Genomic DNA, 25,128 nt, shown 5'->3' on the forward strand with positions numbered 1-25,128 from the left:
TTTAATTAAAAAATACAATTTTATTCCTTTGCCACTTATGAACAATTTCCACATTACTAGATATTCATGTAAAATATTTTTAGTAACTATATAACACTACATTGCATGGATATATTTTTTTCCAATCTAGGGATAACATTGAGTTTACTTACCTAAAACTGCATAATACTAGTAAGCAGTAGCTATGTGATAAGTCTAGTGAAAATACTGGAAACCTAGAAATTGCTTTTTTTTTTGGCTGTATAAGGCAGAGAAGATAGTCTTGGATCTGCTCAAGATAAATTCAGTTGGAACTGGGATAAAGCTGGATCACTTGGTTATACTTTGAGTGAAAAGATAGGCTAAGAAAAATATCTGCCTGATGGCAGAAGCAGCAGCAATAATTAGTCTGTTTCAACTTCAGCTTCAGGTAGAGGTAGTCTCCCTCTTTTGATAATTTATATTTACAGCCCTACCCTTATGCAGGTTTGAAGTGTGAATTTACCCTATCTGCAAGTCTAGGAAACCATAAGCCTAAGAAAACTCAAAGTAGTCCTGGGTTGTTGTTCCCTATGGAATGTGGCAAAAGCAAACACCATTATCCTATTGAGGAGAACAAAGACGACCTACCAGAGAACAGAGAAGACACAACCTAAGCCTCCCAATATTCCTGGTGATTAAGGTCAATCAAATATAAGCACACCATTCAAAATTACAAAACATATAAGGAATTAAGCCACCATAAATAAGTCAATAGAACTAATAAATAGCATCATTGTTCTTCAGGAACTTCAGATACTGGCATTATCACACACAGAACATAAAATAACATTTGAACAGTTTAAAGTAAAGCAAGAGCTGAAAACACAAGCAAGGAAAAAAGATCATAAAAACTGACCAGCCTGGGCCAGGTACAGTGGCTCATACCTGTAATCCCAGCACTTTGGGAGGCTAAGGCAGGTGGATCTCTTGAGGCCAGGAGTTTGAGACCAGCCTGACCAACATGGTGAAACCGTGTCTCTGCTAAAAATACAAAAAGTATCTGGGTGTGGTGGCATGTGCCTGCAACCCCAGCTACTTGAGAGGCTGAGGCACAAGAATCATTTGTACCCAGAAGGCAGAGGTTGCAGTGAGCCGAGATGGTGCCACTGGACTAGTAAGAATTACAAATTCTCCAGAGACACATGGCATTTTAAATGAAGTACAATAATAATTAAAAGGTATTAGAATGAAGTAGAAAAGAAACTGACTATGGGTATGTATACCTACATTACACTTGATCCTAGCCAAGACTGAGAAGTGATATATATATATATACACACAGATATGTGAAAATTCAGTCTGCTGTGTTTCAAATCAGTGGGAAAAAAATGAATTAGTCAATAATGGTATTGTGCCATCTTATCAGATATATTATACAAAATATTATTTATTTTACACCACAGATTACATTAAGATACAGGCTTAAAATTAGAAGCAGCAGCAGCAGCAGCAGCAGAAGAAGAAAAAGAAGAAACAATCTATAAGTGATAAATGTACAACAGGAAAATTTAGATAATTTTTAAAAATCACCTTGGAACAAGGAAGATCTTTCCAACCACATCATAAAGGAAAAGACTGGTTTAGACTTAACAATATAAAAACAATATGAGATCAGACTTGCCATTTTAATATCTTTTTTCTCCTCTTCTCTTGAAAGCTATCTCAAACAACAAAGAAATAAGAAACACAAATTCTATCTTTGATAATATTAAGAGATTTGTAACCCCAAAACAAAATTAATGAAGACAGCTAGCAGATGGAGTGTCTGTTACACCTAAATGGTTGTGCCAGGAGACACCAACGAAAAGCAAGGCAAATTACCCTGTGGAATTCTGAAATGGCTCATAATTGGAGATAGTAAGTACCCAGAAGTGCAGGAAGGAAAGAAAATAAGAGAACTCTAAAATACCGAACAAACCACAATTGAACTTCCAGTTTTCCTTCCCCTGTTGCACAGTCAGGTATCCACTATACCTGTACCACCATAGGAGACAGGATTGGTCTTTGGAAATATTGAATCAGAAATGTTCCAGACTCAGGGAACAGCACAGAGAAGGACAGGAGTCTGGAAACATGGATTAAGGCCAGGCACTGTGGTTCACACCTATAATCCCAGCATCTTGGGGAGACCTAGGTAGCAGGATTGCTTGAGCCCAGGAGTTTCAGACCAGCTTGAGTAAGATAGTGAGACCTCATCTTGACAAAAAAATAAAAAATCAGCTGGGGATACTGGCATGAGTCTGTAGTCCTAGCTATTTGGGAGACTGAGATGAAAGGATCACTTGTGCTGGGGAGGTCAAGCCTGCAATGAGTTGTGATTGTACCACTGTACTTTAACCTAGATGACAGAGTGAGACTCCATCTAAAAAAAAAAAAAGTAAAATAAAAATATGAATTAAGTGAAAGTCTGCATAGCAAAATATTACCTTATCCACTTCCCAAATGCCTACACCCAGCTTATAGTTCCCTGAGACAGTATCTACAAATATTAACATCTGCGGGTCCCTAATTTAAAAAATAACCAGCTATTCTGATTATGCTACAGTTTAGCACAAGAACTGAGACGCCCACTCATATATACAGTCTGATCTAACAGTTTTGTAATAACTCACTCTCATATGATATAAAATCAAATACTTAAGCTTTCACTGAAAAAAGGAAAACACAAAATAATATAGAAAATACTGACAACATAAGAAAACTTTTTCAAAAGTACTACATAGACTACTTTAGAGTGATAAGATATAGCAGCCATGGAATAGAGAATAAAAATTCCAGAAATTAAAAATTATAGCTGAAATAAAAGGGTTGAAAAAAATCAAGCTCTCTCTCAGAAAAAGGCCGAGACAAAGATGGATAATAAAAAAAATGAAAAGAATCAGATTGGCACTAGACTTCTCAAAAGTAACATTGGAAGCCAGTGGATAAATTCTAACTGAAAATGATTTTCAGCATAACTCTATGTTCAGTTTAACTTTTTCTTTTTTCAAGAGACAGGGTCTCACTCTGTTGCCCAGGATGGAATAGTGTAGTGGCAGTATCAGAGCTCACTGTAACTCAAACTCCTGGGCTCAAGCAATCCTCCTACCTCAGCCTCTGGAATAGTTAGGACCACAGGTACATGCCACCATGCCCAGCTAGTTTTTTTTTTTTTTTTGTAGAGTTGGAATCTATGTTGCCTAGGTGAATCTCAAACACCTGACCTCAAGCAATCTTCCTGCCTTGACCTCCCAAAGTGTTGTGATGAGAGGTGTGGGCTAGTGTGTCCAGCCTCCTTCAATATTTTACAGTAAAATAAACATGAAATTTGTCAAGTCTCCAAATATTCACTGATTATATTCTCTATTAGGAACTTTTTAGAGGATATGTTGCGTCAAACAAAAAGAATTAAGATAGAGGAAAGCCAGGATCCAAGAAGACAACAGATCTAACAGAAGAGGAGTGAAAAGGCTTCCCAGGATTGTGGAGAAGGAAGCCCTAGGACAGGAACTGTGCCTCAGGCCTAGAGAGCAAACAGTTCATATTGGAATAGGCAAAAGGAAGGTTCTACAAGACAGGTTTCCAAGACAGACTGTTTAATTATATAGACAATTTTAAACAACAGATTGTTTTAATTGTATAGACAATTTTATTAAGTGGCATTTTACAAAGGTATGGAGGGGTTGAGACTTAGCCAGCAAGTCAAAAAAAAAAAAAAAAAAAAATCAAAGCAAATGAAACAATGTGGCAAGTTTTAGTTCTGGGTCAAAAAAGAAAGATAAAATACTGTTTAAGAAAGAAAATGTGGAGAGCTGAGTTCCTCCTGGGTTTCTCCCTGCAGCTTCTGGGTTGTTGATGTTTGGACTCTTGTAAGATGGCTTGTGCTGCCCCACGGTCCCTGGCCAACCAGGACAGGTTTATTTGTATCTATCCTGCTTATTTAAATAATAAGAAGACCATCACAGAGGGAAGGCAAATCCCCATAAGTAAGGCTATTGAAAATTCTACAGCTACAGAGATTCAAGATGTATGTTCAGCAGTCGGACTTAATGTATTTCTTGAGAAAAATAAAATGTACTCCAGAGAATGGAATTGTGATGTCCCAAACAGAGGCACAGTCTGGGTCCAGCTCTAACAACATGGCAGCCTTTGCCTTGTACAGTTCCCATCACATTATACACTAAGCCTAACTTCTGGTTCCTAGGTAAGTCAGTGCTGTTGTATGCAGCAGAAATGATACCTAAACTAAAAACAAGGACACAAAAAACAGGAGGTGGTGACCAAAGTCTTCAACAAGGAGCAGGAAGTAAAAAAGGGAAAGAAAAGAAAAAGAAGCAACCTAGGATCAGCATCAAGTATGTGGTACTACTTAGGAGACATGAATGGAGGCTTCTAATTTGTATCAGAGGAAAACAGAAGCTTTATGTTTGCATCATTGAACTGAACTGTCAACACTTGTGCCTCTCATCTTTATCATCGAAGTAGACAGTGAAACAAATTTACATCAGAAGTCTGCATCTCGCTTTTATGCAGTATAAAAGACTTTTTTTGTCTTTCAATGCAGTTTTTTTTTTGGAAGAAAGAATATTTTTAAATGGAGAATGGACTGTACAATAAGTTACTTGAAATAAGTTACTTGTTTCAGATAAATTTCAATTAGATTTGAAATAAACATTTGGTACATGTTTTAAGTTAATGAAATAAAATTTGAAACTGAGAAGAAAAATGAAAAAGTGATCAGAGTACACTACCTGGCTAAGCAAAATAAAAAGGAAACACTAGAAACAAAGTACATGAAAGTTATTGTATATGAGTAGAAAAAGCATAAGTAATTTGTACCTTCTATCAAATATACCCCTATAAAAAAAGGGCTGAGGTCAAGTGCCTTCCAGGCGTACAGTTCAGAAACCCAAGAGATTAACTTCTAGAAGAGCAAAATCTTGAATGCTTAAAACCAAACCCATGAGAAACTGGCTACATGATCAGGTTACAAATAGATATTAAGGCAACTTACTTATCACCATCTTAAGGCATTCAGGATTGTCTTGAATAAGTGGTTCAGCTTGTACCGTTTTACTTAAGAAATTCTTTGATATAAGAGGAAACCTGACTTTAGCAAGGATATCAACCATAAATGGCTGGCGATTAGGTTCATCATATTTCAACCACCTGACTGCAGCATCATAAACCTAAGGGGGAAAAACAGCACAGTAAAGTTCTTAGAAGACAGCAACATTTCCAATTACCCATGTTTACTCTCACACTGAAGGGAGAGGACCTCATAAGGAGACAACCACTTATTCCCAATATTTTTCACCCCTGGATGCTTGCCAGCACTTTAGAACAGTTTACACACTGCTCTAGTAAGTCTTGCAGGTAACATGTTTTTTAGAACTAACTATATTATGTAATGTAATGACAGGGAAGATGTTATATTTATGATTAAAAAAAGATAGCTTCCCTTTCAGACAAAGACATGATATACATTGCAGTGAAAAACAAACAACTATCAGTCATTAAAAGTTTCAACATACAACACTCATTTAGTTTAGGACCAGGAAAACAGGTTAATTTCTCAAGAGGCCATCCATTCCAGCAGATATGAAGGTCACCCATGATTTTATTTCAATATTATATTCCTGCATTATGAATTGATAGACTTATCTACCTTTAGAAACTTTAAAATATAAATAATTCAATACTTAAAAATTACAGGATATTTAAAAGAATTGTTTTCCAAAATAATACTGCAGTTTCATTTAACTGCACTGAACAAGTCCAAGTTCATCAACATAATTTAACTTACAAATCATCAAACACCCCCCAAAATCAATACTTCATATACACACACATCTCCCATACACAATTAATTTTGGGGTGATGTTTGAACTAAATTAATTTTGGGGTGATATTAATAAGACCCAACTTCTAATCTCTTTCTGAGTTAATTTTTTATGGGAATTAATCTTTTTTTTTTTTCGAGACAGAGTCTTGCACTGTCATCCAGGTTGTAGTGCAGTGGCGTGATCTCGGCTCTCTGCAAGCTCCGCCTCCTGGGTTCAAGCAATTCTACTGCCTCGGCCTCCAGAGTAGTGGGGACTACAGGCTTGTGCTACCAAGCCCAGCTGATTTTTTTGTATTTTTAGTAGAGACGGGGTTTCACCATGTTAGCCAGGATGGTCTCCATCTCCTGACCTCGTGATCTGCCCGCCTCGGCCTCCCAAAGTGCTGGGATTACAGGCGTGAGCCACTGTGCCTGGCCGGGAATTAATCTTTTTTTTTTTTAAACAATTTTTTTGTTTTAGAATAGTTTTAGATTCATAGAAAAGTTGCAGAGATAGATAGCACAAAGAGTTCCCATATACCCTGCAATAGTTCTTAAGATGTTGCATTAGTATGGTATATTTGTCACAACTAATGAACCAATAATTGATACATTTAACTAAATTTCATATTTTGGGGGGGATTTCTTTAGTTTTTATCTGGTGTTATTTTTCTGTTCCACAATAACATAAAGGACAAATTACATGTAGTCATTAAACCTTAGAATCTTCTAGATCGTGACAGTTTTTCCACCTTTCTTTGTTTCTGACAACCTTGACAGTTTTGAGTTCTGGTCAGGTATTTTGTTGAGAATGTCCTTCAAGCTGGGTTTGTCTGATGTGTTACTTACTGGACTGAGGTTGTGGTTTTTTAGGAGGACAATCAGAGAGGTGAATGCCATTTTCATTACATCAAATGTGCATATTATTAACATGATGCTAACATATTATTAACATCATCACAGATGATGCTAATGCTGACCACCTGTAGGTAGTGTTTATCATATCTCTCCAGTGTAAAGTCATCTGTTATTCCTTTTCCATATTATATATAAGTCAACTAATTTTGATCATAGAAGGAAATCTAGTTGAGGCCCTCCAGGTCCAATCTGTCAACTTGCAAATGGGCAAAAGAATATTACTAAGTGCAAATTTTTGTTTTTAGAACAAAAGTAACCTAAAACATATGATCTTATAGTACCTATATTAGTTTTCTGTTGCTGCTATTAACAAATTGCCACCAACTTAGTGGCTTAAAATACAGAGAAGGATGTGGGGCTGAAAATAGAGATTAAGTGAGTCTACATAGTAAAGTATTCCCACAGCCAGTCGAGGTGGCTCATGCCTGTAATCCCAGCACTTTGGGAGGCCAAGGTGGGCAGGTCACCTGAGGTCAGAAGTTCAAGAGGAGTCTGGCCAACATGGTGAAACCCCATCTCAATTAGCCGGGCATAGTGGCACATGCATGCAATCCCAGCTACTTGGGAGGCTGAGGCATGAGAATCGCTCGAACTCAGGAGGTGGAAGTTAAAGTGAGCCAAGATCACACCACTGCACTCTAGCCTGGGCAACAGAGCAAGACTCTGACTCTAAATAAACAAATAAATAAAGTGTCCCCCCCACCCAGCTCCCACCTGACTGTACCCAGCTTACACTTCTGACAGTTTATCTGACAATTCTATAGGTCAGAGTCCAAAATAAGTCTCAGTGGACTAAAACCAACATGTCTGCCTGGAGACTCTATAGGGAAATCATTTCCTTGCCTTTTCCAGCATCTAGCAGCTGCCTGCATTCCTTGGCTTATGGTCTCCTACCACCTTCAAAGACAGCAATGGCTAGTCAAGTCTTTCTCGCATTGCACCACTTAATGCTGCCCTTTTTTGCATCCCTGTTCCAAATGTAAAGCTCTTTATGATTACACTGGACCTATTTGGATAATCTCATCTCAAAATCCTTAACTCAGTCACATATGCAAAGTCCTATCTGCCACATAGGTTAATATATTCCAGACACTGGATATTGGGAAGTGGACATCTTTGGGGATGGTATTGTTGTGCCTACCATGGTACCCAATGGTTTCATCTCTATGAAGTGGCCACTTTCTCAAAGAGCCAGGCTGGCAAGCATCTAAGATTGCAATACTCATTGTTTAGTGAAACATATTCTTTCCTAATAGACTCTTTCCCTTTTCATGTGTCCAAACATGAGTTATAAAATCAATAAAGTCATTTTCATGAAGAAAAATGTAAGAAGGTATTTTAGTCACCTGATCCTCTGCTCTCACAGTCAGAGTGTCCTGGTTGAGAAGATGTGTTACTCGCTTGACATCAAGTTGAAGAAATTCATCAGTTTTGTAAACTTCAGTAAAATGCTGATGAATAAAGTCATCTGCAGTTGCTTTCAATTCAGGACAATCTAGACATTCCGCTAGCACACTTATACCTAAACACAGAAAAAAAGTTAAATAATACAAAATGATTTTTAGAAAAACCAAGTATACATTCAAGATGAGGCATGACTTCAGGAAAATTAGTTGAATGAATTTCATAAATCTGGATCCTTTTCTGTTTTATTGATTTGTCTATTCTTGTGCCAATACTATACTGTCTTATAAAAGAACTGGTTTTTATATTCTGTAGGAGAAGCCCCCCCTCAATGTTTTTTCAAACTTTTCTTGGCTACTGTTAAACATTTCCTTTTGCAGACAAATTTTAAAATAAGCTTATCACAGTCTACTTTACAAAAATCTTGATGTGATATTAATCAGAACTGCACTGAATTTTTGGATTACTCTGGGACAACTTCTGCAGCATGGAGGAGCTCTACATAAAAACATGACATGCATCAAATTTATTGATACACTTTTATATCAGAAGTCTGAAAAGTACTGTTCATGGGGAAAATCTAGCCCATAGCCTGTTTTGTAGGGTCAACAGCTAAGAATAGCTTTCACATTTTTTTTAAAGGCTGCTAAAAAAGAAAAAAGGAGGAGGGAAGGAGAAAGTGAAGACGGAAAGGAAAGGAGAGATAAGGACCACATGTGGCCCATAAAGCCTAAAATATTTACTTTTCTGTCCTTTACAGAAAAAGTCTGCTCCTTTTTCTATACAAAACTATGAATTATTTTTGTATGTGATCTTGCAGCAGGCATCCTTAATCATATTGACTTTTAAAAATTCATTATCTGTTTTTCCATGTTTCAGTTTCACAATTGTCTTCATTTAATGAATTTTGATGTTTTCACATTTGTACCATAAAGGTTCTCAAAGCTAATGCTTGCTACCAACTTAAATTAGCTGGCATTTTCCACCTCCTTTGTAAAATGTACTAATCAACGCCATGACATGCTTGATGATCATGGTGAAAAGTTGGCTTTATCTGTATACTTCTAATATTTTTAACCAGTAGTATTCCTATTTTAAGGATTACTATTTTCATTTATTTAAACAACAGAAATGGGTATTGAAATCACAAAGGTGCCTTCAGCATCTGTTGCTATAATTTTATGTACTAATTTTTCTCCTACAGCTTGTTAGCATAGTAAATTATGTTACTAGATTCCTTGACATTGAAATGATTGAACCAGTGTGTCATTTTAAAAGTAAATCCTAGCTGGTCACAAAGTATTAGTATTTTTTAAATTAATAAACTTCATTTTTTCAGAGCAGTTTTAGGTTTATAGCAAAACTGAAGAACATTACAGAGTTCCTATGTCCCTGTTGTTACCACACATGCATAACCTTTCCCAATATCACCATTCTACAAAAGAGGCATATTCTTGACTTTTTTTTTGGATTAATAAATCAATGTATTTAAATGAAACTAAAGTTTCATTTGTGTTTGTAAACATACATGTATACACATGCACACACTTTCTTCATCCAATGTTGGCATTATGGTAACCCTACCCCAGTAGAATGAGCTGGCAAGTTTTCTACCCTTTCTAGAGATTTAGAACAATTTAAATAACATAAGCATTAATCTATTCTTTGAAAGCTTGGTAGAATTAACCCATAAAGTCTTCAAAAATCTGGAGCACTAATTAGAAATACACCTTTATGGTGGCTCATGCCTGTAATCCCAGCACTTTGGGAGGCCAAGGCAGTCTTGAACTTGGATCAATTGTGGTCAGGAGTTCTTCAAGACCAGCCTGGCCAACATGGTAAAACCCCTTCTCTACTAAAAATACAAAAATCAGCTGAGTGTGGTGTCATACACCTATAATCCCAGCTACTCAGGAGGCTGAGTCAGGAGGATTGCTTGAACTTGGGAGACAGAGGTTGCAGTGAGCTGAGATGGGGCCACTGCACTCCAGCCTGAGTGACAAAGTGAGACTCTGTCTCAAAAAGAAAAAACAAATGCATCTTTACTTTTTTGATTTTTTCTGAGGTTACTGGCTTCAGGTTTTATACTTTTTTTTTTTTTGGAGATGGAGTCTCACTCTGTCACCCAGGATTAAGTGCAGTGGTATAAACTCAGCTCACTGCAACTTCTGCCTCCCAGGTTCAAGTGGTCCTCCTGCCTCAGCCTCCTGAGTAGTTGGGATTACAGGCATCCACCAGCATGCCTGGCTAATTTTTGTATTTTTGGTAGAGACGGGGTTTCATCATGTTGGCCAGGCTGGTCTCGAACTCCTAACCTCAAGTGATCCACCCACCTCGGTCTCCCAAACTGCTGGGATTACAGGCATGAGCCACTGCACCTGGCCAGATTTTATGCTTCTTAAGACAATTTTGGGCCAAGCACGATGGCTCATGGCTATAATCCCAGCATGTCAGGAGGCCGAGGCGGGCGGCTCACTTGAGTTGGGGAGTTCAAGACCAGCCTGGCCATCATGGTGAAACCCTGTCTCTACCAAAAATATAAAAATTAGCTGGGTGTTCTGGTAGATGCCTGTAATCCCAGCTGCTCAGGAGGCTGAGGCAGGAGGACCGCTTGAACCTGGGAGGTGGAGACTGTAGTGAGACAAGATCACACCACTGCACTCCAGCCTGGGTGACAGTGAGACTGTCAAAAAAAAAAAAAAGATAATTTTGGTCACTGTCTTTTGCCTTCTTATCTATAGTTCTAATTCTTGATGCTGTTCTTTGATCTTGTCTTCTTGATAAGACTTGTTAAGTCTGGGGCTATTTTATACCATTCTTTGAAATACATAGCTTTGGTTTTTCTAAATCTACAGTCTAATAGTTTTATTTATCTACTTTATTGACTTATATTTTAATTTATTTTTCTTTTCTTCTTTTTGAGATGAATTCTCACTTTGTCACTTAGGCTGGAGTGCAGTGGTGCAAACTCAACTCTCTGCAGCCTCCACCTCTGGAGTTCAAGTGATTCTCCTGCCTCAGCCTCCTGTGTAGCTGGGATTACAGGCACATGCCACCATTCCCAGTTAATTTTTTTATTTTTAGTAGAAATGAGGTTTCATCATGTTGGAGAGGCTGTTCTCCAACTCCTGACCTCTGGTGATCTGCCCACCTTGGCCTCCCAAAGTGCTGGGATTACAGGCGTGAGCCACTGCACCTGGCCTAATTTATATTTTAAATAATATTTTCTTCTACTTTTATTAGGTGTTTATAAATTATTTTTCTCTACCTCTCTGAGCAGAATATGTAAGTCAATAAAGAATAAAAATAAATACATTTATTTGGAAAAAAATTTAAGACTATAAATTTTCTTCTAAGAAATGCTTTGGTTATAATCCAAAGATTTCAGTTTATTGTGTGCTTACTGCCATGTTTCTATATAGCTTCTAAGTTTATTTTTAATACCACTTTAAAAAATAATTTTCTAAATAATTCTTGGTTAAATTTCCAAGTGTTCAGAATAGGTTGAGAGAGAACAACTATCCTTCCATAGTTAATTTCTAGTTTTACTGCACTGTAATCAGGGGATGTGGCCTGTGTCTCCTCTTTTTTAGATGCTCCAGCTATTCTGTGGCTGATCAGTACTTGTAAATACTCCAAGGGTATCTGAAAACAATCTGTGTTCTCTGATCACTAGGTAAAACATTCTGTGATATCTAGCTAAATACGTCTGTGTTGTTCAAATCCCTACTTTTTTAAAAATCTGATTTGAGATTTTGGGCAATGCTATGAGTTATTCACTGGCCATTCCATAAATTCCCTTTCTGTGTGAACCAGCAAAATGTGGTTTATATTGCTTGCAAATATAAAACCTAACCAGTACATCCTTATCTTGAGCTCTTTACCTCTCACTTAGCTAGCTTCAGTACTTCTTCCAATACTTTTCTCAGAAGGGACATGTGATTATTTCCTTGCAATATCCAAATGAATGATGCCTTGAAAATCAATTTTCTCTATCTCTCATTTGCAAACCTCATTATATTATCTTCTAATTATGTGTTGCTGAAAAAAATTAATGCCATTCTGATTCTCCTTCTCTAAGTAACTTGTTATAGATAACAGCTGGAATAGTTATCTCTGCCATATGGTCTCTAGCTCTCTCTTCATGGTAGCAGAAGAGTTCCCAGCAACAATAATAGAGAGCAAGTTTCAAAGCACAAACATTTTTCTATTCTCTGCTAACATCACATTTGCTAATGTCCCACAGGCTGTAGCAAGTCACATGGCCACACACAGATTATAAGGAAGGAAAACAGACTGTACCTCTTAATGGGAGGAGCTACCAAGTCACACTGCAAAAGGGTGTACATTTATGGATAGAAATAATTTATGGTTATTTTTGGTAATATACTATACTGCTTCTCTTTGAAAGTCTGTAAATTCTTTTATATTGATGTTCTTTCTTTTTTCTTTTTTACTGTTTTAAGACCAACTTATTATTACACAGTCACTCATTCAGAAGCCAGTGAGACAACAAGGCAGCAGAAAGGAAGGTGGAATAGAGTGGGTCCTGTGAAGGACCAAAGACAAATAGCCACAGTTATGAAATTTTGTTTTATTCTAATAAAGACTAATGTATGCCTGATAGCCTAGTGATAATACGTGTTTAGCAGGTTATAACATTTTTAGAAAGCATGTATCATTCAAAGAAGGGCATTATATAGCTGGAGACTTCAACATCCCAATTTCAGCACTGTAGAGATCTTTCAGACAGAAAATCAACAAAGAAACATCAGACTTAATCTGCACTATAGACCAAATGGATCTAACAGATATTTATAGAATATTTCATCCAAGAGCTATAGAATACACATCCTTTTCCTTAGCACATGGATCATTCTCAAGGATAAACCCTATCCTTGAGAATGAAATAAGTCATTAAATAAGTCTTAAAACATTTAAAAAACTTAAATAGTATCAAACATCTTCTCTGACCACAATGGAATGAAACTAGAAATTAATAACAAGATGAATTTTGGAAACTATACAAATACATGGAAATTAAATAATATGCTCCTGAATCACCAGTTGGTCAGTAAAGACATTAAAAAGAAAGCTTAAAAGTTTCTTGAAACAAATGATAATGATAATATCCACAAACATATGGGACATAGCAAAAGCAGTACTAAGAGTGAAGTTTATAGCTGTAAGTGCCTACAACAAAAAAGAGGAAAAGTCTTAAATGAATAATCTAATGATGTATCTTAAAGAACTAGAAAAGCAAGAGCAAACCAAATCCAAAATCAGTAGGAGAAACAAAAAAGATCAGAGAGGAAATAAAACTGAAATGAAAAAAAACACAAAAGATCAACGAAACAAAAAACTGGTTTTTTGAAAAGTTAAACCAAAACTGACAAACCTTTGGTTAGACTAAGAAAAAAAAAAGAGAAGATCCAAATAAATAAAATCAGAAATGAAAAATGAGACATCACACTGATACTGCAGTAATTCAAAGTATCATTAATGGTTACTATGAGCAACAATTAATATATGCCTATAAACTGGAAAATCTAGAAGAAATGAACAAATTTCTAGATACATACAACCTACCAAGATTGAACCAGGGAGTAATACAAAACCTGAACATATCAATAACAAGTAAATGAGATTGAAGCTATAATAAAAATTCTCCCAGTAAAGAAAAGCCTGGAACCTGATGGCTTCACTGGTAAATTCTACCAAATATTTCTTTCAAGAGGAACTAATACCAATCCTACCAAAACTATTCCAAAAAACACAGGAGGGTGGAATACTTCCAAACTCATTTGATGAGGCTAACATTACCCTAATACCAAAACCAGACAAAGACACATCAAAAAAAGAAAACTACAGGTACCGATATCTCTGATAAACATTCAAGCAAAAATTCTCAACAAAATATTAGCAAACCAAATTCAACAACACATTAAAAAGATAATATCATGACCAAGTGGTATTTATCCATGGAATGCAAGGATGGTTCAATATACACAAATCAATCAATGTGATACAGCATATCAACAAAATGAAGGATAAAAACTATATAAACATTTCAGTCAACACCAACAAAGCATTTGAAAAAATTCAACATCCTTTCATAATAAAAACCTTAAAAATAATTGGGGATAGAAAGAACATACCAGCCGGGCATGGTGGCTCACGTCTGTAATCCCAGCACTTTGGGAGGCCGAGGTGGGTGGATCACGAGGTCAAGAAATCGAGACCAGCATGAGGTCAACATGGTGAAACCCTGTCTCTACTAAAAATACAAAAAATTAACTGGGCATGGTGGTGCGTGCCTGTAATCCCAGCTACTCAGGAGGCTGAGGCAGGAGAATTGCCTGAACCCAGGAGGCGGAGGTTGCGGTGAGCCGAGATCGTGCCATTGCACTCCAGCCTGGGTAAGAAGAGCGAAACTCCGTCTCAAAAAAAAAAAAAGAAAGAACATACCTCAACATAATAAGAGCCATAAACAACAGACCCACAGCTAGTATCATATTGAATGGGGAAAAACTGAAAGCCTGTCCTCTAAAATCGGGAACACAACCAGGATGCTCATATTCACCACTGTTATTCAACATAGTACTGAAGTCCTAGCTAGAGCAATAAGACAAGAGAATGACAGGAAGGGCATCATGAATTGGAAAGGGAGAATTTAAATTATCCTTGTTTGCAGACAATATGATCTTATATTTGGAGAAACCTATTAGAATGGATAAATTCAGTTTAGCTGCAGGATGCAAAATCAACATACAAAAATCAGTAGCATTATTATACACCAACAGCACAACAATGTGAAACAGAAACAAAAGGGCCGGGTGTGGTGGCTCATGCCTGTAATCCCAGCACTTTGGGAGGCTGAGGCAGGCAGATCACCTGAGGTTAGAAGTTTGAGAACAGCCTGACCAACACGGCAAAACCACGTTTCTACTAAAAATAGGAAAAAAGTAGTTGGGTGTGGTGGTGTGCACCTGTAGTCCCCACTACTCAGGAGGCTGAGGTGGTAGAATTGTTGGAACTCGGGAAGTGGAGATTTCAGTGAGCCAAGATCATGCCACTGCACTCTAGCCTGGGTGACAGAGAGAGACTTCGTCTCAAAACAGAAAACAGAAATAAAGTAAGTAATCCCATGTATAGTAGCCACACATATAATTAAATAACTAGGAATCAACCAGAGAAGTAAAAGATGTCTATAATGAAAACTATAAAGCACTGATAAAAGAAATTGAAGACAATGCCAAAAAGGGGAAAAATATTTCATGTTTATGGATTGTAAGAGTTAGTATTGCTAAAATATCCATAATTCCCAGAGCAATCTACAGATTTCATGTAATCCCTATCAAAATACCAATGACATTCTTCACAGAAGTAGAAAAAACAATCCTGAAATGTATATGAAATCACACACACAAAAAAACAGAAGAGCCAAAACTACCCTAAGCAAAAAGAATGAAACTGGAGGAATCACGTTACCAACTTCAAATTATAATACAGAGCCATAGTAACCAAAACAGCATGTACTGGCATAAAAACAGACATATAGACCAATGGAACAGAATACAGAACCCAGAAGCAAATCAACACACCTACAGTGAACTCATTTTCAACAAAGGTGCCAAGAATACACACTGGGGAAAAGATAGTCTCTTCAGTAAGTGGTGCTGGGAAAGCTGGATATCCCTATGTGGAAGAATCAAACTAGACCTATCTCTCATCATATGCAAAAATCAAATCAAAATGAATTAAAGACTTAAATCTAAGACCTCAAACTAGGAATTGACTATAACAAAACACTGCGGGAATTTCCCCAGGATACCGGTCTGGGCAAAGATTTCTTTAGCAATATCCCATAAGCACAAGCAACTAAAATAAAGATGGACAAATAGGATCACATAAAGTTAAATAGAAATAATAGATCAGGCATGTCTGGGGAGTATTCCCTTGGCATAAATAACAAACATAATTAGCAAACAGGTATAGGCATAAAAAGAATTTACATAATACATTAACAGGGATCAGAACAGTGACTTTCCTGAAACAGTTCTTTATTCCTGATCACGTTAATACCTGGTAGCGTTCACTGCCACCCTACCTTAAGGGGAAAGAACTCTGCTGGTGTCATTTGAGAAACCATTTAAAAATCTGAATCATTTTAGATTTCTTAGTGGGGCAGCAAGGATGTATACTTATATACTGCGACTCGGCAGGAGAAGTGGGACAATATGAGAGGTGATGGTAAAACTCCACTGTCTTTTATGGCATATATTCCCATATACTCATTCATAACTATGGCAAATTGAAAATTCTGTAAACTGATAGTATGTTTAACAACAAAATAATACATCACATATGGCTAGCTTATAAATTTCTTAGTGTAAAGGCAGCAATGAATTTGCATCTTGCAACAGATCTGTAAATCCAGTTGCTTTTTTTCTGAAATTTTATAGATATGATGTCTCACAAAACCACGTTCTACAGGGTGAGAAATATCTCCATGCAAAAACTTATGAGATATTTTCCCAAATGACATGTAATTTTTAAAAATTTTTTCCAGAAAAATATGAAAATTTTATCAACCACTTATTCTTCTGAAGAAAAATACTAATTGCTCTTTTAATTTTGCTCTAACAGATGTTTTAAAAGTTTAGACACCGCTGATATTTCTGAATTGCACGTTTCTAGAAGGTAACTGGATGAAACACATTAGATGATTTCAAAAGATGGATCAGTACCTGACTCATTTGGCAAATCATTAGTATCCAGAATAAAATCTGTAAAAATAATATTTTTCAAAGAATCTATACGTGCATACATTCTTAGGAAAAGGAGCTTCTGAATCCAAGGACAAGGACGTTCTGCTCATCTTACTAGTTAAAATCATTTCTCCTCATGGAGTAACTGGGGCTTTCTGATTTATTTTGTGGAACTTTAGTTTGTAGGAAAGCATATACATAGGGTTAAATCTTGTTGGTTTCTGCTCTGGAGAATGTTTCCAACATCCCTTTTTTCCTGGTAATGTTCCAGGACTGGCTCCGATAGTCTTCAGTCTCTTGATAACTGTCTGATAACTGTCGCTGGTCTATCATCCTTAGGCTGAATGAGAGGCTTCCCAGTCAGATCAGCAATGTCAACAGTTTGGGGAGGGTTAAATTCAATGTAGTTCATTGGCTAGATGAACAACAAGCAGTGAAGTGTTTTTTAAATGACCTCCAAGGGCACATACAAGTTAATCATTGTACCTATCTGTTAAGCTCATCTAGGCCTTCTGCCTATAGCAGTGTCCTTGGAAAACCACCTATATTAGGTAAGATTTTTCGGTTCATGAAGGGCCAAGTCGTCACGCCATTTGGGATGAGTTTCCTTCGGTCAAGAAAAGCCTTGGCTAACATACCAATTTCTGTGCCCTGTAGCAAGTTGTCCTGGAGTAGTGCCTGCTAGAGAGGCACCCCAGCTTGAAGTGCTTGGTGATGTACAATAACACAGTGCCCTTGCCTAAGCCCAGGGCTGGGGCCATAATGATCACTGCATGCAGTAGCTGCGGGGATGCCCCCGCAACCATGGACAGAGGCCTAGGCCGTGCCAACTGTAGGGCTTTGGTCTGGCCTGTGCGCTCACCTGATCCACAGCCAGGGTACTAGGTGGCAGAAAGCACTTTTAATTTTATTTTTCCAAGTTAATCAGTGCTTTTCTTTCCGCTATAAAATGTGCTCTCTTGGAAACAACTCAAACATTCACCAATTAGTAAATGGATAAACACATTTTGGTATATTCATGCACTGGAATGTTACTGAGCCATAAACATAAATGAAGTACTGATAAATGCTACAATATGAATGAACCCTAAAAACATTGTGTTCAAAGAGGCCAGATACAAAGGGCCACCTTTCGTATGATTCCATTTATATGAAACACTCAGAATAGGCAAATTTATAGGGGCAGAAAGCAGATTCGTGGTTGCCAGGGCTAATGGAGGAAGAAAGGGGAATGACTGCTAATGGATGTGGGAATTTCTTTTGGGACTAGCTAACTGTAGGGTCACTTTTTTTATTGTGGTAAAATACACATAAAACTTACTGCTAGTGACATTTACTATATTCACAATGTTGTACCACAGTCACCACTATCTAGTTCCACAATATTTTTATCACCCCACATGTAAGCTCTCTTTTGGTCTTTGAAGGTGAAAAATATCACTAGAATATATCTGAGGGAGGAATATCTTAGTTCATCAGTCAGGTTTAGTACTCAGTATAACTTAGTCCGAAAGTTAAAAATTTTTTTTATGCCCAAAGAAGTTGTCTTATTTGATTACTGCTTTCTCCATCTGTTCCTTCTGGAACTCCTAGAATTCCTGTATCTTCTTTCACTGTCTTTTATCTTCTCACTAGTAGCTTCCTTTTCTTTGCATTTCTGTTTTGTATCATGAGGCAACTTTCTGTTTGATCTTTTTAAGTTTGATTTTTAAGAGTATCCATTCTATTTTTTAATTCAATTGAAAGTCAAAAACTGTAAAACCATGTTTTTCCCCCTTCAAACATAGGGTATTTTTAAGTTCCTCCCCACTTTTTTTTTTGAGACAGAGTCTCACTCTGTAGCCCAAGCTGGACTGCAGTGGTGCATTCTCAGCTCACTTACTGCAACCTCTGCCTCCCAGTTCAAGTGATTTTCCCGCCTCAGCCTCTGGAGTAGCTGGGCCACCGTGGCCAGTTAATTTGTTCCCTTCTATTTCTTACATTAAATTTGCCTTACAGGAGCCATTCATTTTGGCTGTTTAGCTTGGTTTTCTGCTCCTCAAACTACTGGGTTTTTTTCTTTCTTTTTTTCTGAGACAGGGTCTCACTCTGTCAGGCAGGCTGGAGGGCAGTGGTGCAATCTTGGCTCACTGCAACCTCTGCCTCCCAGTTCAAGCGATTTTCCCACCTCAGGAGTAGCTGGGACTATAGGTGTGTGCCACCACACCTGCGCTTGGCTAATTTTTGGGTTTTTTGGAAGAGATGGGGGTTCCATCATGTTGGCCAGGCTGGTACTGGGTTTCTTTTAATTTTTTATATGATCTTTGCCCACTTCTATCAGCTGCCACCGGTTCCTTTAGCAGTTGTGGAGTCAGATTGTTGGACTCTTCTGGGCAGCAGATGATTGACAGGTGGTGAAAGCTAAGATAGGAATTCTTCAGTCAGCTGACAATGAGAGCCATGCTCAGGGCTAAACAGAAAGCAAGCTCAAGCAGTTTCCCTAGTTACTGGGCTATGCGACTTGGCTCACCTGACTGGGCCACTGTCTTTGCCACAGGCTTAGCCATGAATCAGGCAACTTTCCAGGCTGCTGGGCTGCCCTTCTTCCCAGCTTTGTAAACAATGAGGACAGAAGGTATCCAGAGGCAAAACTGCTAAATTGTCTCCTCAGAAGCCCAAAGCCTAATATGTGCTTAGCATAGACTCACTCCAGGTTCCACACTATGGTTTGCACCACCACATCTACACCCTACCTATATTTCGGCCATTTTTCTTTGTAGTTGAACCACCCCAGGAGGAAATTTAGATTGCCAGGGAGTTATAGAAACATACATAAGCCATCATCTTACAAAAACTTCATTAAGGTAATTCCCTTTTTATAGTACATTGTCTGAAGATGCTTATTTATGTAATGGAAGCTTAAATCTTAGGAATATAAATCTTATTGATGAGCGCAGCCCCAACTATGGCCCAGAGAGATGGAAGGACTCATGCCAGGATTAGAGATTGGCCTTTTATTTCTTAACATAGGGATCTTTTCAATACATAGACCCATGGCTACCTTTAAAAATTCCATCAGCTCACACCTGTAATCCCAGCACTTTGGGAGGCCAAGGTGGGTGGATCATGAGGTCAGGAGATCGAGACCATCCTGGCCAACATGGTGAAACCCTGAATCTACCAAAAAATAAAAAAATTAGCTGGGCGTGGTGGCGCATGCCTGTAGTCTCGGATACTTGGGAGGCTGAGGTTGCAGTAAGCTGAGATTGTGCCACTGCACTCCAGTCTGGCGCCTGGTGCCTGGCAACAGAGCGAGACTCTGTCTCAAAAAAAAATTAAATTAAATTAAAAAAAATTCCATCAGTATATTCACCTGCATAGCTGTTTCTTCTCCTGCTCCATCTAGTCCAATTCCTTTTCTGGATATTAGGCTAAGTCTCTTTATTCCCTTCACCTCGCGTTTATTCCCTCCTGAAATTTAGTCTGCATATTTCCTACCTGCCTTTCAAGATCTCTCTTTCTGTGCTTACAGTGAGGGGGTATGCCAGAAGTAGTAGTAGTGTTCAGGAGGGAAGCCTAGGAAAAGTAAGGACAGAGGACATCTGCCAAAATTCGGAAGCATCTCCAGGAACCCTTTGCCCTAGGATTTGCCTTCTTGTCATTAGCACCGCTCATCTTTTCCCCTGGGTCAAGTATCTTAGCACTGACTGGATTCTCAGATCCCTCTTTATACTCTCCTTCATTCTACTTTTCTTTCCTCCCTGCTCTCTTAGCACTCCTATTCCAGTGCTCTTCCCTTTCTTTAAAGCTCCTGAATCACAGCAAGGGTAGGAAAATGGAATTAGAGCAGTCCCACTATCCATGGTTTTATTTCTCTGTGGTTCAAAAACATTAAATAGAAAATTCCAGAAATAACAACTCATAAGTTTGAAATTGTGTGCTGCTCTGAGTTGTGAGATAAAATCTTATATAATCCTGCTCCATCCTGCCTGGAACATAAATCATCCCTTTGCCCAGCATAGCCATGCTGTATAACCTACCTGCCTGTCTGTCACTTAAGTAACGGTCCTGGTTATGAAGTGGACTGCCCTAGTATTGCAGTGCTTTGTTCAAGTAACCCTTATTTTACTTAATAATGGCCCCAAAGTACAAGAGTAGTGATGCTGGCATATTGTTATAATTGTTCTATTTGATTACTAGTTATTGTTGCTAATCTTTTACTGTCTAATTTAAAAATTAAACTTCATCATAGGCATATCTATCTATCTATCTATATACATATAAACACAGTATATATATATATATGATTCAGTACTAACTGCAGCTTCAGGGATCCACTGGGGATCCTGAAACATACTCTGCAGATAAGGGTGGGCTAGTGGACAAAGATCTGGATGTTCATTCACGTGCCACTAAGAATCATCACACAGTGAAAAGCATACCACACTCTGGAAGGCTCTGATCAACTTTTTATGCTTCTCCTATTGCAAAACAGAAAATATTAATAGCTTCAAAATGAATGGCTATAGCATTCCCTCAGTATCTTAATTTATAGACTAGGGTTATGTTTTCTAGTATAAAACAGCATTCTGACAACATGGGGAGGCAGCAAGGTGTAGTAGCTAAGAATTAGATTGAGTTCCAATTCCAGCTCCTTCATATACTAGCTATGTGATCTCCTGCAAGTTATGTAACTATAAGTTGTCTCATCTATGATAGACTTTAGCATATCATAAGAGCTTAAGAAAAAGAAAACATTCATATTCATGTTACTGTCACATGCAATCCTTATTCCTTGTCTTAAATCCATGAAAAACCATCATAAATGCCATTTTGTGTTTTAGAAAATGTTGATATAATATTTAATAAGCTTGCTGCTGCCCAGGTTAATATGCATCTAACCTCCTCTTAAATTTTATTACCAAAGAATGTTTTAGTGGACAATGTCTCTAAGGTTAAATGAGGATACTTATAACCAGCCTTTTTAAAAATTAAATCACACATTGAGGATAAACACACACACACACACACACACACACACACGAATCTGATATTTCTTACCAAGACAGTTTGAAGCATCAACTTGTTCTTTCAAAAAATCAACACACATTTTCTTCACAGGTTCAATCTGATATTGGTTTGCTGCATCCAACAAAGACTGAACATTGTTGCTATTCACAGAAATTCTGCAAATAAGTTAGAGGAAATATTAATTACCCATGATTTTTATTTAAATGTTCCTGTGGAATGTACTCTAACAGCCCCTGAAATTAAACACAAAATTAAACTTTCAGTCCTTGAATTAGTATGGTATAGGATACCCAAACTCTTCCATCCTTGTGGTTTTTTGTTCTGAAGAGTTTGTAGCACACCAATTTGTTACAGCAATGCTTTGCCATGGTAGATACCAATATTACTTTTTTGAAATAAAAATCATCTTTGTTAACTCACCTAGCAGTATAAGCAAATTCCACAAGTTGTTCAATAATATCAGGTTCAGCATCTTTGAGTTCTACTTCAAAAGACTTTGATTCAAGCATGTTAGCTACAATGAAGAGAAAAAACATAAATGGAATGTGTCATCTTCCTAGCTTTTAAAGCGGTTAAGAACTTAAGGCCACAGAACAGTGAAGAGATTGAAAAAGTGGTCAGTTGATAATCAAAGGAAAAAATATGCTTTCATTAGACCTAAAGGCCTGATGCCTTTATTGTTATTGTTAAATGTGGAAAAAAAATAACAGGACCGTTCTGTCTGGAAGAAAATACCCCGGCAAGCCCAACATTCCTATAGTAAATGCAAATTAATTCTCCACACAAAATGTGCCTTAAATTAAGCTAAGAAAATAGTGAATTAATGTATTTTTTTAAAGCCCATATTAACAGAGACATAAAACTAAATTTTGTTTTTTTCCCAAGCTCATAAAATAGCATTAGGTAGAGGAAATAGGACTTGGACCCAGTTCTTAACACCAAATCCAGGGTTCTTTCTAGCACAATAAGCTGTATCTTTTTTTTTTTTTTTTTTTTTTAAGTTTAGCTTGCAGGCTCAAATGTCATGAGATTTATCTACCTCTTTGCCTTTCCACCTGATGTTAAAAAGAAAACCCTGGGCTTTTTTTTTTTTTTGCCCAGGTTGGAGTGCAGGGGCATGATCTCAGCTCACTACAACCTCTACCTCAACCCTGGGCTTTTAAGTAGAAGCTGTACCTCCATCAATAAAGGCATCAGGCCTTTAGGTCTAACGAAAGGACATTTTTTCCTTTGATTATCAGCTGACCACTTTTTCAATCTTTTCATTGTTCTGTGACCTTAAGTTCTTAACTTTAAAAGCTAGAAAAATGACATATTCTCTTAGATTTTAGTTCATTCTCATAGAAGAAATAATGCCATGTTTTCCCTTAAGATACTTACTTGTGAACATTAAGTTAAAAAAATGACTGGCTGCAGCAAGAACAACACGATGAGCAGGTATCTTTCTTTCCTGGACCATGAGGATCACATCACACAATGTTTTCTAATCAAAGGAAAAATACAGAAAATAAATAGAGGCTCACTAGCCTAGCTTGGCAATACATATTAAAAAGGTGCTTGCCAAATGCCTTATTTCTATTTTCTATTTAAAGCCAATCTTTTTCCAGCACAGACTTTCTTTTAAAGATATATTTAGGAAGGACTTAAAGATATATTTAGGAAGGACTTGCTGACATTTAGTATAAAAATTCGGCACTAAGTTTCCCAACAGTCAAGAGGAAAGAAAAAGTTCCTCATAATCAGAAACAAACAAGTCTACTAATCCTTCAGAGAAGTCTTTTTTTTTTTTTCTGACACAAATTCTAAGATAATTTCTCATGGTAAACTTTTCTGGGGAAATGAAATGACATCATCGCAGTGCCCCTGATAGTTTTTCAAACACAGCAATTAGTTTTTATAGGATTTATTTTAAATTATTTATCCTTTGTGAAATCCAAAACATACTCTACATTTCCTAAGAAAGTAGCATTCACAGATCTAACCTGAAACAGAAACAGCTCAGAATACAGAGAGTAGATGAACTAAGTGTCTCTTTAGCAATCTTTCCTTAAATAACACTTCTCTCAAATGCACTTCTGATAGAAGTTGGATAGCAGCCAGTTTTAAATTGTGATTTCTGACCAAGGCCAAAATAGTATCACCCTCAGCTGCTTAAAAAAAGCAGCTCTGAGTAAATACTTAATTAAAATGTGGGGAAAATGGAATAATAAAGAAAAACATTTAAGGCTTACTAGAACCGTTAAAAATGAATATCAAGGAAAAAAAGTCCTTTTTGCCAAATAAAATTTTAATTTCTTAACGAAGTTAAAGATAAAATATAAAGGTCAGGCTTATAGAAAACTTAGCACATGCAATATGTTAAGCACTGTCCTAGGCACTGGGAATATGAGGGAAATAATATATTCGGAGTAAAAAAAAATCACAAATCTAAGATTGGCTTCATGGCTCAGTGGATTTGCAAATTTTAAGTATTTTACTAAAACTGTTAATATAATTTGAAAGAGAAAACCCTGTTATTTCTTACTATATTATTTTGTGAAGAAAAATCAAAACAAAATAATAATGTTTAGAATGATAGAGAAAATAAGCCCCAAACAGCAGGCTAACAAATGAACAAAATTTCACTTTTACAGCTTATTTGAAGATTTTTAAATAAGGTCTACTGACTATTATTTAAAATTTATACACGGAGTTATAGCTAAAGCTATATTTATTCTCATAGTGTCTTGAAGTTTTAAATTTTATTTCCTTTCATTTGGGGAGGGACACAGAGGTGGAGCTCTCAGGTGATTTTGCTACATATTACACCAACAAATACCAAGTAGCAGAACCAAGTTAACTATTTGATTACCACCAAAAAGCAAGCGATTAAGTTGCCTTGGAGGTCGGGGGAGGGAGAGAAGGAGAGGGAGAAAGGGGTGGGAAGTGACGAATAAAGATGATAAAGCAGCAAGCAACTCAGATTATATCAGATCATAGGAAAGGAATCTATGGCTAGTGATGGGAACTTTTTTTTTTTTTTTTTTGAGACAAAGTCTCGTTCTGTCACTCAGCCTGGAGTGCAGTGGCATGTTCAGCTCACTGCAACCTCCACCTCCTGGGTTCAAGCAATTCTTCTGCCTTAGCTTTCTGAGTAGCTGGGACTACAGGCACCCGCCACCACACCTGGCTAATTTTTTTTTTTTTTGAGACAGAGTCTTG

At 37.2% G+C, this 25,128-nt stretch overlaps 1 protein-coding gene and 1 pseudogene across 5 annotated transcripts in view; one reads left to right on the top strand and one right to left on the bottom strand.

Moving 5' to 3' along the window:
* KLHL7 (kelch like family member 7) overlaps positions 1-25,128 on the bottom strand; it is a 71,711-nt gene that overhangs the window by 28,896 nt on the left and 17,687 nt on the right. For all 5 annotated transcript variants that reach the window (XM_002751494.6, XM_009002286.6, XM_002751495.8 and 2 more), the window contains 5 exons: positions 23,308-23,410; positions 22,348-22,441; positions 21,958-22,082; positions 8,089-8,264; positions 5,015-5,189 (listed from right to left, as the gene is read on the bottom strand). In XM_002751494.6, the coding sequence (XP_002751540.2) occupies positions 5,015-5,189; positions 8,089-8,264; positions 21,958-22,082; positions 22,348-22,441; positions 23,308-23,410 (673 nt within the window). The remainder of the gene's footprint in view (positions 1-5,014; positions 5,190-8,088; positions 8,265-21,957; positions 22,083-22,347; positions 22,442-23,307; positions 23,411-25,128) is intronic.
* Positions 3,512-4,476, top strand: LOC103794783 (signal recognition particle 19 kDa protein pseudogene; annotated as a pseudogene).

The sequence above is a fragment of the Callithrix jacchus genome, chromosome 11 (assembly GCF_049354715.1).
Source record: "Callithrix jacchus isolate 240 chromosome 11, calJac240_pri, whole genome shotgun sequence".
NCBI classification, from domain to species: domain Eukaryota; kingdom Metazoa; phylum Chordata; class Mammalia; order Primates; family Cebidae; genus Callithrix; species Callithrix jacchus.